Here is a 12,045-nt window from a genome sequence, read left to right on the forward strand (position 1 = left end):
GTTACTAAAGTGGATACCAACCACCCGTGTGTGGTCCTTCTATTTGAACTTAGGGACAAGCTCCCCCTCTTGACACAAGCAAGGACATATTTAATGATCCGGTCCGACTTGGTCTTTTATTGGCACCAGGACCCTGAAGCTCTTCTGCATGAGACATATCTCAGTGATGATTGTGCAATCCATAAAGCAGCACAAAAACTATGAAGTCAGAGCCGGAAAGATGCTCCATCCAAGCACCGCAACATGAGTCTTTGCATCCCAATGAGCAGAACATAGTGTGCATTTTGACTACATTACAATGTGATCACAGTTGACTTACCTGTTCTTTCCGTTTGTTCCGCACAGCGCTCACAAGGTTGTGGGGTTTCTCACTGCCGATAGTTTCCGTGAAGTCACCCAGCCCTACTTCATGACCATGCTTAGAACCTTCTTTCTTTATTTGGACTTGAAAAATGTCAGCCATGTCTCCGTCAGGCTTGTCACCTTTGGCAAACTGATCATGATCGATTGAATTTGAGTTCTCTGCCGTCTCCGTTTTTTCTGCCTCAAGAATGTCGTCATGGATTCCAAACTGTGTGGGGTCAGGCATGTCGCCTAAAATTGAAGACACTTTAATGTTCTTGGCTCCTTCTACCAAGCCACCTCCGAACACCGTGCTCCAGAGAACCTGGAAGATCCCCCATACTATGGTGAAGATGAACTGGAACAAGCCTACAAAGAGCATCCAGACAAACGAGAGCAACACCTTCACCAGTTCCTTCATGGTCATTTTCTTAACCTTCCGGAATTGCTTCTTGGCATTCTTCAAAGTCAGGGTGGAGATAAAGTCTGCTGTTGTTTTCTTTAGGGCACTACACGCAACAACAAATGCAGAAGCAGATTCCAAAGACTCTTCCTCATCTTCTTCTCCCACTTCTATCACATGGTGAGTTTCGTCTTCTTCCTCTTCCTCAGCCCTCTCTAATGAATCGGATTCAGAGATTTGCGAGGCCAGTTGCATTTCAAAGATGGTGTCCTCACAGAAGTTGACAAAAAGCTCCATCTTTTCCTGCTCCCCACCTTCATTGACCACATCGAAGATGAACTGACGCTTGGATTCTTTTACTTGCGGCTTCTCCCACTGAGTTCGACTGGATTCACTAATCTCAAAGTACACACGCTCTATCCTTTTGGCACCACCCATGATCTCAATGCGACCTAAATATGGCTCAAAATAATTAAGCACACTTTCAGCTGGACCCAGTAATGACTGGAGGCGTGAATCATTGGGCATGTGCTCCGACAAGTTGGTGAGCAAAACTGCCACATTGAAGCCAATGTCTTTGGCAGGCTCATGGAATCTGTCCACAAACTCTACATAGTTGAACATATCATTTTCATCAGCCTCTGCACAGGAGAGCAAAAACTCTATCTCTGACTGTGCATACTGCTTCTGTCCTTCCATGGCTTTCTGGAACTCTTTCTTTGAGATGATCCCCTTGCTATCTGGATCGTATTCCCGGAAGGTGTCGGAGCTTGTCAAGTCCTTAAGTTTAAGGAACATGTCGAAGAACTTGAGTATCATTTCCACGTTGTTAGAGGATTCCACCAAAGTGTCTACCATCTGCTTCCCAATGGTCCCATTAACAACATTACCTGCATGAGAACATCAAAGACATATTAAATACTTAGTATTTTTATCACACAAAGACAGTCAACTACGATACAATTTCACGGTCACTGTTATGAAGTCCAAAATGTATTCAGTTTGATGATATATCTAGGAATGGACGATATATTAAAATTGTGAACAATAATATACTTCGTATAGCTGAAAGGTGTGGAATGATTCTATAAAAACAGTCTACAATAAAAAAACATAACATCAGTCTTGGAGCCACCAGAAAGTATGAAATGCAGGCAGTGAGCAGCATTACAAATGGCGCTTATGAAAGGATAACTAGTTTCTGAGCTCTTTCTTCTGAACTAATTTTTCTATGAGAAATCAGCCATTAGCTGATCAGTAGATATAGAGGTAAGTGCATGTATTGCACTGCTGGAGTTCAGTGCAAGAAAGCAGGACTCTATATGCATTTTATCCAATACTCAGAAGCAGAATTGCTTTTGAAAAAGATTCATATTAAAGTGTTTAAAATATACTTTTCAATCAATTACCAGCTGCATAATGGCGTGTTTACTCTCAAAGTATCGATTTCTTGTGTGTACACACATGCAGAATCAGAGGATCTCTTTCATAAGAAGAAGCAAGAGACCAAGGCCTAGATTTACGAATAAGTCAGTCAACGCAGCTAGACACCTTGCTGCACTGTGTTGCGTGAGAGAGAGGGGGTAGGAATGAGCCATATCTACCATGATATAGCACATTTCTGCTCTCCCAACGCTGGCACACATAGGGCAGCCTAGTAGCAACGATGGCACCCTTGCACTACGGGACAAGGGTGCCTGTGCTACTGCCAGGATTCTTTTTGTGCACGCAGAGACACCTTCCTTCACAAAAACAATCCTTAGAGGCAAGAGGACAAAACAAGGAGAAATAAACACATTTGCCCTTGTTGCACCTCACCTTGGAAGGTATAGTATTTTGACACATTCCCAGGGTTCCTTGTGTAAGTAAACCTGGGTATGTGCCGATATCCGTAGCTGGGTGCGTGGGAACCACCATGCTCCAGCCATGAAATGTCTTCCCAGGAAGGTCAGAGTGGTGACTGTGCTAATAAACTGGCTGGCAGCCCTACAAATCAGAACCACCAGGCATGGAGTTTGAGAGTGACACAACTGTTGCTCCCAGCCTCTTCCTTTAAGGTAGGTGCACAATCAAAACTTAAGGGCTAATGTTCAGCCTCTGATTTCTGGAGGAAGTGCTAAATCTGGAGGTAAATGCCCTAGTTTAATTTCCCCCGTGGTTCTACGTGTCTGATGGGTTTGCCTTTGTATTTTGCACCTGCTGCAGAAATGGGAGGATTTCCGTTATCTGCAAACTCTAAATCAGATCCTTGGTCAGGCTCCAATATCAGGGCCACCATGGCACTCAAAGCCACAAAGAAAGAGAAAAGTGTGTATAAATAAGAACATCTCACCTTCCAGAAGTGACAGCAGCATCACCACCATGTCCTGCAGAAGATCCAGGAGCTCTTTTAGGAGTTCAATCTGACTGGAATCCTAAAAAAGACAAAAGAGGTTACAAACCTGGGAGTCATAATCAGACATTGTCAGAGCAGTAGAGCGGTGCATCAAAAACTACTTTTATTGGAGCATCTACTAAGGTAATGAACATCGAACTGATGATATTTGGCACAAAATAGCATTGTCTGTGAAGCCTTCCCCTAGAGACCAGAGAGAGGACCATAGCTCAGGATGAAGGGCGTAATTTACTAAGGTCAAGTCCAAAGAGGCCAGTGTTTCATGAAACTGCTTTGCGACTTGACCTGAGGTTTGCACTGCAACTTATGTACAAATCAGTCACAGAGCATGTGGATAGTAGCAAATAGAGGTAAATGCTAGGGTGGAGTCCCCTAAGGGATGACAGACCTCCATCATCGTATTCGCTTCAAGAAAATCATGTTTCTTTTTACGCAGACCTGTTTCATGTAGGGACAGGGGCTGTACTCAAAAGAAAAGCATCTGTTAATGACACCGGTGTATGCAGTAGCCCCTTCCATCACTGTCTATCCCCTTCGATGCCCGCAGCTGCCATTCTCAGATTGGAAAGTGTCCAAAACATATGCTTCCACTTTCTGAATCCACCCCACGGCTCTCACATGGCTATACAAGGCCAGTGCTTGGCGACCACAATTGTGGTTGCAAACCAATGATACTCTTCCTAAGCTGGGGCACACTGTCACACACCCTTATCTTTGCGATTCTGTATGAGTTGTAAAGTGCACTTTGTGAGTCGGAAGTAGTATATTGGGACATGTAGTAGTATATCGTGGCCTGTGGTTATTCAAATTGCAGGCATTGGCACCTGTAAAATCCTTGGTACATCTTGTCATGAGAGATGTGCTGAGGAGTCTAGTAACCATGGTAATGTGATGCTCAGTCCCACATCCCCCCATACTCCCATCATTAGGCTCCTTTCATCTCACTGGAGACTCTCTTTTGTTCCACTCAGGAAGAGGCGTTTGCCTTTTCTTTTCTACGACCAGATAAGCACCTCAACACATTGCTTTTTTCCATGTTTTTGCATCTTTTTATGGCCATTACAAAGTGGCCTCATACTAAACCAGATCAGACCCTATTACCCTTTATTCCTAGGGAGTGAAGGCCAGTGTTCATCCACATCGCCTATCCTCATAACAGAGGGACAGCTTCTCACCAGATAATGCCATATTTATTCAGGCATTTATTTATTTCCTTGTTTTATAGCGTTGGCTTGTGATAAGAAGCATCTTCCTCATTTTTACCCTCTTCCTACCAGGTGTTGTTTGATACATTTCTACCTGACACAAACCCAGGCATGTCGATTCTCAGTTCAGAGGCCCCATTTGGGCAAACCACAGCTACAGCGACACTAGACCTCCTTTTTGGAAGGGCGGAGGTGAAGCAGTGCTGTAAGGTGGGCGGAGAAAGCCTCTCTAAAGAAGCTCACCTGCAGTTTTTGTTTGATGGCTGCTATATTTAGCTGATGGTTTAGATCTGGTCTTAGTGAGTTCTAGAGTTGGACACAGGTACCAAAGACTCCACAACTCTTTCGATTGAATCTGTTGTATGCAATCAGACCTGCTTTGCTGGCCATCCAGCTGTGGATTGGTTTATATTGTGGAGTCACCTGTGAGGATTCTGGGCTTTGGTCCCAGAGTGCTTCAAAACAGTGCAGGTGATTTGAAGTTTACTCTCTGTGCCACTGAAAGCCAGTGAAGTCCTTACAAGCGGGTTCATATGAGTAGATTAGTTTAAGCATAGCCTGGTTCTTTCGCTTGGCTTTCCCCGCAGTTTAAGCATCACTTTCTTAAGTGCTGCAGTAATCAGGGTGAGACAGCACAAATCCCTGGTATGCTCATTGCTATCGGAAGTGGCTGGGGGATCCTTTTCAGCATCATGAGATGGTAGTTGATGTTTGATCATTGGGGTATTGTTTGGCTCTCCAACATCCCGCATTGGTCATTTCTGAAATAAACCACAAGCCACTTAGGCTACAGATGGTGCCACATTTAGTTAAGAGAAAGAGGCGTCTGTGGGTAAAATGAACGAGCACTGCTCTCTGTACTATCTAACTAGGCCACAGCGAGCTGCAAGTAGGCAGTGTTGAAGGATCAGGTACATCGTAATTGAGAGTAGTAAATCTGGTTAATCGCTCCTATCTTACTGGCTCACCTTTCATCTCTCTTCACTGTCCGTGTCGTTCACCTGTCCTAGTGGCTATCTGCAGTCCACGCCCACTCTCTATCCATGAACCCCTCTTGCACACCCTGCTTACAAGGACTATCTACGAAGAACTTCGCCCCTTCAGGATTATCCTGCAGAAAGTCACCTTTTTAGGTCGAGCCTGAGTCAGCCCACATGCGCTGCTTAGCAAAACTTGTTGTGGTGGAGTAGCGAATAGAAGCCCCGCCCACTCTCTGCCCATATTTGCCATTGGCTTGGGTCATTGTCTATCCTAAATGCTGGCTTCTGATTCGTCAATAGGCTTGTTAGTCCCTCCTTAGTACCGCCTCCTCTTCATTTGTCACCTCCCATGGCAACTGGTCCTTTTACTTCGAGTGTTACATGGTATGTGTTATTTAGACTGTAAGCACTATTTTCTTTAATGAGGATCTATTACTGCAGGCACAACATGCTTTGGTGCCTTCTTTACTCCCCCCCCTCCCATTGTAGTGCCTTCTTCCCCATCGCCCACCCTCCCTCCCGTTGTCTGTGCCTTCTCCCCTCGCCCTCTCTCCCGTTGTCCGTGTTTCTCCCCCACGGCCCTCCCACCCATTGTACGTGATGACTACCATTTGCAATGTAATAGGTCTCGCGTAAATGCAAGAGCTATTGCATTGCAAATGCTTTCTTTTCATCTCTGGGAGTGCCTGGGGGCGCTTCCAAAGGTTTTACAGAACACATGACAAAACAAGCGTTGGCAAAGCCAAATGGCTGGAGCCGCCGCCAGACCCACTGGCTTTGGCAATGCTTGTTTTATCGGCGATCAAAGGCTCCGCTGGGAAAGCTAGGGTTATTTATGAGCCTAAGAAGACAACACTGTATCCAGCTCCATCGAACAGCGGAATATGCAAAATGCAACTAATGTTCCCACTTTTATGGTAGCTCAGCTCGGGGTAAATGAGGGAAGAGATCGGTGTGTGTGGGAGGTTTGTCAGTTTCAATGCAGCCGATGTGAGTCAGCGGGTCGTCAGCCAATCCGAGGCCGCAATGCCACGCCCCCACCGGCCCCGGGTACAACTCGAGGCAAGAAAGATCTCGACCCTGGGTAGAAGAGACTGGCGGAGGGGGTTTTAAGAAGAATCATGGCGCTTTGCTCTGTTTCCGCCACCCAGCTCCTATATGGGCGCACCTTGGTGCCTGTCCAGGGGCTGCTGCTTGGAAGAGTGAAGCTGCATCGGCTTTTGCAGTCCCGGTGCGTGGCAGGTACACATTCCAATGCAATGATTCCAGTTCTGGGGTGCATCTGCTGTGAAGTCCTGTAGCGGTCTAGTTGTTAGCGCGTCACGTGACGTGACGCGGCTACGCACGTTGGCGCCAGGATGCGCGCGCAGGTGAGCGCAGAGCGTGGAGAGAGTGAGTGCGCGGCAGTGAGCGCACATTGTGGTGGCCGGCGCTCCTCGGTGTAACTGCTCATAAGTGTGCTAATAAATCATAGCAGTAGGACCACCGTGTTCCGAGTGTTCATTGACCAACTTTACAGTGGCGACGAGGTCGGGACGGAAACCAGACCGACGGGGAAGCGCAGTAGAGGGCAACACTCCACGTGGCCCCACGAGTCAAAGGAAGACACGCCACCAGGCCATCAAGCCCAAACAAAACACCGCACAGGCCGCCTGGAAGGGGGAAGTCACGGGATACGCCCCAGCCAACTGCGGAGGTCGACCCCAGGCATAGAGCATCCGAGGAGCGTGGCAGTGCCACGGTACAATAACCGAACCACATACAGGCCAAAGAGACGACGCCGTCTACAACCAACGAAAGCACACGAGCTGCCTTCGCACGTAATCAAGCACATTAAGCGCTGCACTGGCTACCAAAGAGGAGGAAGTGGGGTCCAGTGACAAGAGCCCCCAGAGGATCAAGCACTCAAGAACCAACGACAACACCCCAGGCAGCCCCCCGAGCAAAGCCACCGACGAAACAAGCACCAAGGAAGCAAAGATGAGTACCCCGGCAGGGTATGCGATTGCACCGGTGCAATTCCTAACGAAACCAGGTGAACCAATGATGAAATGGGAGGACTGGAAGGAATACATAGACAATTTCATAGGGGTTTTGGAGGACGAGAACGAAGAAAAATTCACGCCCCAGAGGAAAAAACGCATCCTGCTACTAAATCTAGGGCCCGAAGGGCTGAGAATATACAAGAGCCTAGTGCCCATGAAGAGAGAAGACACAGACGATGATGTGTATGCGCACGCGGTGGAGGACCTGGATGAGCGATACCGCCCCACCGTCTGTGTTTCGGTAGACAGATATAATTTCCAGCAAAGGAAACAAAAGGTGGGGGAATCCATCGAAGAGTATGTAGCAGCACTGAGGAAGCTAGCAGCCCCGTGCAGGTACGCACTGTGGGAAGACGAATTTATAAAAGATCAGGTGATCATGCACACCACCAGTACGAACGTGCAAGACAAGCTGTGGGCGAGTGGGGACACCACACTCAAGGAAGTAATGGTCATAGTGAAGAGGGCGGAACTCTCAAAGAGGTGCGCCGATGCTACCAGGAAAGACACAGGCACCCCAACCATGGTGAACAGGATACAGGAGGGAGATCACCGCAGGGACCAGAAAACCAAGTCTCCCACAACCAAAGGGACCAGCAGATGGCAAGGGAAACAAGCGGACGGTGAGAGCAAGAAAACGTGCTACAGGTGTGGAAGTTGGTCCCACGAAGCCCACGACAGACGTTGCCCGGCCTTCAGAGCCAAATGCATGCACTGCGGTATCATGGGCCATTACGAGAAGGTGTGTCGGAAGAAACAACAGAAGGGAGTGGTGAAATACATGGACCAAAGCGCGGAAGACCAGGAAGACGCCACGGAGGAAGAGGTGGTCACCGTACTGTGCATATACGATCAGGTACTGAGCGTGGATGCCAAGAGATCAACCAAACCGGTCCTGGAGATGTCCATGGGTGGCATAACCATCTCTGTTGTGGCAGACACCGGATCCCCATTCACCATCGTACAGCGTGCAGTGTGGGTAGAACAATTCCAACCCAAGTTGGGCCCTGGGCTGGAGAAACTAGACATACGCCCGGTAACATACAATGGTGATCGCATTCCCATGCTAGGGTTCCGACGTCTGTTGTTCGAGTTCAGAGGCCGTGCAGCGTGGTGCAAGCTGTATGTGGCCGAGAAAGGACCCTCCGTCCTGGGATGGTTGGACCAGGGCGACCTGGGCATAAAACTCGACCCAGGAGGAAAGGAACAGATCCTGCTCACAGACCAGGTGGAATGGCTGGACATGGACAGATGGAAAGAAAACTACCCAAGAGTGTTTGGGGGCGCAGTTGGAAAAATGGAGAAATTTCAACACAAAATAGTACTTAAGGAAGGAGCCACACCAGTAGCACACAAGGTGAGGAATGTGCCTATTGCAGTAAGGGAAGCTGTCCAGACGGAACTCCAAGATCTGGAGAAGAAGGGCATCATAGAACCCATAACCTGTGCCGAATGGTTGGCGCCTTTGGTGGTCGTGATGAAACCCAACGGGAAGGTCAGGCTCTGCGTAGACTTGAGAGAACTCAATAAGAACATAGTGGTGGAGAAATTTCCCCTTCCCAAGATAGAGGAGATGCTGGCACGAACCAGAGGAATCCAGTGGTACTCCACCATCGACCTGACATCAGCTTACCACCAGGTAGCCCTACACCCGGACAGCAAAAGTCTCACATCGTTCATTACCCCGTTTGGGTGCTACAGATTCTGTCGCATGCCGTTCGGGCTAGCCTCGGCGGCGGCCGTTTTCCAGAAGATGATGCACCAACTGTTCAGAGACTGCAAGGACGTGCAGTACTTCCAGGACGATATATTGGTGATGGGCAGAGATAGGAGGGACCATGACCGGACACTGGAAAAGGTATTACGGACACTGGAAGCTAAAGGTCTCACGGCGGAATGGTCGAAATGCCGGTTGGGAATGCAATCGGTGACCTATTTAGGCCACGAAATAGGGCAACAGGGGGTCACCCCCAAGATGGAGAACGTGAAGGCCATCGTTGAAGCTCCGGCCCCCAAGAACAAGGAGGAGGTCAGGTCTTTCCTGGGGATGGCGGAGTACTACAGTAAATTCGTGGTGCAATTCGCATCCAAGACCTATAACTTGAGGAGGCTGACCAGAGAAAGCACGGTGTTCCAATGGACACCGGAAGCCCAAGCGGAATTTGAAGGCATCAAAAAAGGGTCCTAGAAGCAATGCCTCTCAAGGGTTATGACCCGCAAGGCGCCACCATACTCATCACGGACGCCAGCGACAAGGGGTTGGGCGCTGTACTCATGCAAGACCGAGGAAGTGGAGACATGGAGACAATAAGCTTCGCCTCCAGAGCACTGACGGAGACAGAAGGCAAGTACAGCGTCATTGAGAAGGAGATGTTAGCGGTAGTGTGGGCCATGACGAGATTCCGGCAATTCCTATGGGGTACCCGATTCCTGCTCAAAACGGACCACAAGCCGTTAGTGAAGGTTCTGACATCGTGTGGACACGCCAGCGCCACACCCAGGATATCGAAAATGTCCCTAAAATTGTTGGACTACAGATATGACGTAGAGTACATCCCGGGAAACAAGAACCGAGTGGCAGACTACCTGAGCCGAGCGGCGGCCATGGAGCCGGGAGAAGAAGACCCTGCGGACAGAGGGGAGATGGTGGCTCTCATTGAGGATCAAGAGAAGATCATCAGCAGACAGGAGTGGACAGCCGCGTATGACGAAGATGCGGACCTGATGGAGGCAAAAGTTCACATCACCCAAGGGTGGCCCGATAAGAAAAAGGTGAAACCCAACCTCAAACCTTTTTATGAAGTGAGAGAGGAACTGACTGTGGGAGATGAGGGCATATTCATATACCGGGGAGACAGAGTAATTCCCCCCACGAATCTCATCAACAAACTACTGGACCTATTACATGAAGGCCACCTGGGCATTGGGAAACTCAAAGCTAGATCGAAACAGAACTACTGGTGGCCAGGCATGGACGTGAGAGCAGAGAGACATGTCAGGGAGTGCCCCCAATGCCAAGGGGCTGACAAAACGTTGAGGCCATTACGCCCGGCTCTGGGAAAATTCGACACTCCCGCAAACCCATGGGAAGAGTTGTCCATAGACATTTTAGGGCCGGTGCTGGATGACCAGAGCGTACAGAAATACGTGTGTGTCCTCATCGACCGTTATTCTAAGTGGCCAGAGATAAAAGTGAGCGAAACGATGGACACGGAGAACATCCTGGAGTTCCTATCGGAAACATTCACCCGAGAGGGAATTCCCAAGTCCATCTTAAGTGACAACGGGCCACAGTTCACATCAGAAAAATGGAGACAGTTCATGGGGAGAAACGGCATCGAGGTAAAGCACACGGCCATATACCATCCAGCAGGAAACGGTCTAGTGGAACGATTTAACAGGGTGGTGATGGGGGCCATACAAGCAGCCATCACCTGTAACAAAGACTGGAAGAAAGCGGTGGAGAATATGGTATGGGCCTACAGGATAACGCCCACAAGCACAGGGTACAGCCCGTTCCAAATATTGAGAGGACGTGAACCTTTCACGCACGACAACAGAATCTGGAAGGAGAAGGTAGTGACCAGTGAATGGTCTCCAGCAGTCGTGAGAGCAAATATGGAGAGGGCTCAAGCCATCTACACCAACAACTACAATAAGAGGAGGAGTGTGAAGGACACTCGGTTAGTGAGAGGAGAATGGGTGAGAGTAAAGTTGGCTACCCTACAGAGGAAAGGAGACAGCAAGTACAGCAAGCCCATGCAGGTCAAGGAAGTGTATGATAGAGCGGCTCTGCTCAGTGATGGGAACGTGTGGTCGCAGGACCGCATGGCCCGGTGCAACAAGATATTGAGATGGGAACAGTGGGAGACGGAAGGTGAAGGCACGGGAGACGTGGATGGAGAGAACATGGCGAGCGGAAGCGAAGAAAGGGAAGAAGCAGGAGCAGGAGAGGAGCAAGGAGGAGAGCAAGGGGGTAAGACCCCAGTGACAGAGATGGACAGGCTAGGAGGTAATCTGGACAGCGGAGGAGCGATGGCCGAAGGGACAGAACGTGAGGAAACACAGAGCCAAGGGGCTCGAGGGTCTAGTGGTAAGATGACCAGGAGCGGAAGACAAGTTGTAAGGCCTTCCAGGTTCCAAGACTTTGAACTGGACTGCGAACTGTAAGTGACTTATTGTTGGGTCGGTAAAAGGGGGAGATATGTAGCGGTCTAGTTGTTAGCGCGTCACGTGACGTGACGCGGCTACGCACGTTGGCGCCAGGATGCGCGCGCAGGTGAGCGCAGAGCGTGGAGAGAGTGAGTGCGCGGCAGTGAGCGCACATTGTGGTGGCCGGCGCTCCTCGGTGTAACTGCTCATAAGTGTGCTAATAAATCATAGCAGTAGGACCACCGTGTTCCGAGTGTTCATTGACCAACTTTACAAGTCCTGCACCCCCTTGCAGAATTCACGTTGGCTGTGAGTCGCTATGAGCAGAAGTTCTTGATCTTGAAAACCCCAAGCTTTATGGAAACCACAAACATGAGTGCACTTAGCCAAAACTCGGGATCTGTAATGTGAAAGGCATTATCTGTATTTTTTTCCTGCCCGGACTGAGCACTGGTCCCAATTACTCCAGCACTAGTGTGAAAGTGCTCAGCAACAGCCCATTCCTGCCGGCGTCTTTCACATT

At 49.1% G+C, this 12,045-nt stretch overlaps 1 protein-coding gene across 4 annotated transcripts in view; it reads right to left on the reverse strand.

The window, feature by feature from the left end:
- The window catches only part of RYR3 (ryanodine receptor 3), a 2,047,168-nt gene that overhangs the window by 309,862 nt on the left and 1,725,261 nt on the right, over nt 1-12,045 (reverse strand). For all 4 annotated transcript variants that reach the window (XM_085627314.1, XM_085627313.1, XM_085627312.1 and 1 more), the window contains 2 exons: nt 3,078-3,159; nt 320-1,635 (listed from right to left, as the gene is read on the reverse strand). In XM_085627314.1, coding sequence (XP_085483440.1) covers nt 320-1,635; nt 3,078-3,159 — 1,398 coding nt within the window. The remainder of the gene's footprint in view (nt 1-319; nt 1,636-3,077; nt 3,160-12,045) is intronic.

The sequence above is a fragment of the Triturus cristatus genome, chromosome 9 (genome assembly GCF_964204655.1).
Source record: "Triturus cristatus chromosome 9, aTriCri1.1, whole genome shotgun sequence".
NCBI classification, from domain to species: Eukaryota; Metazoa; Chordata; class Amphibia; order Caudata; family Salamandridae; genus Triturus; species Triturus cristatus.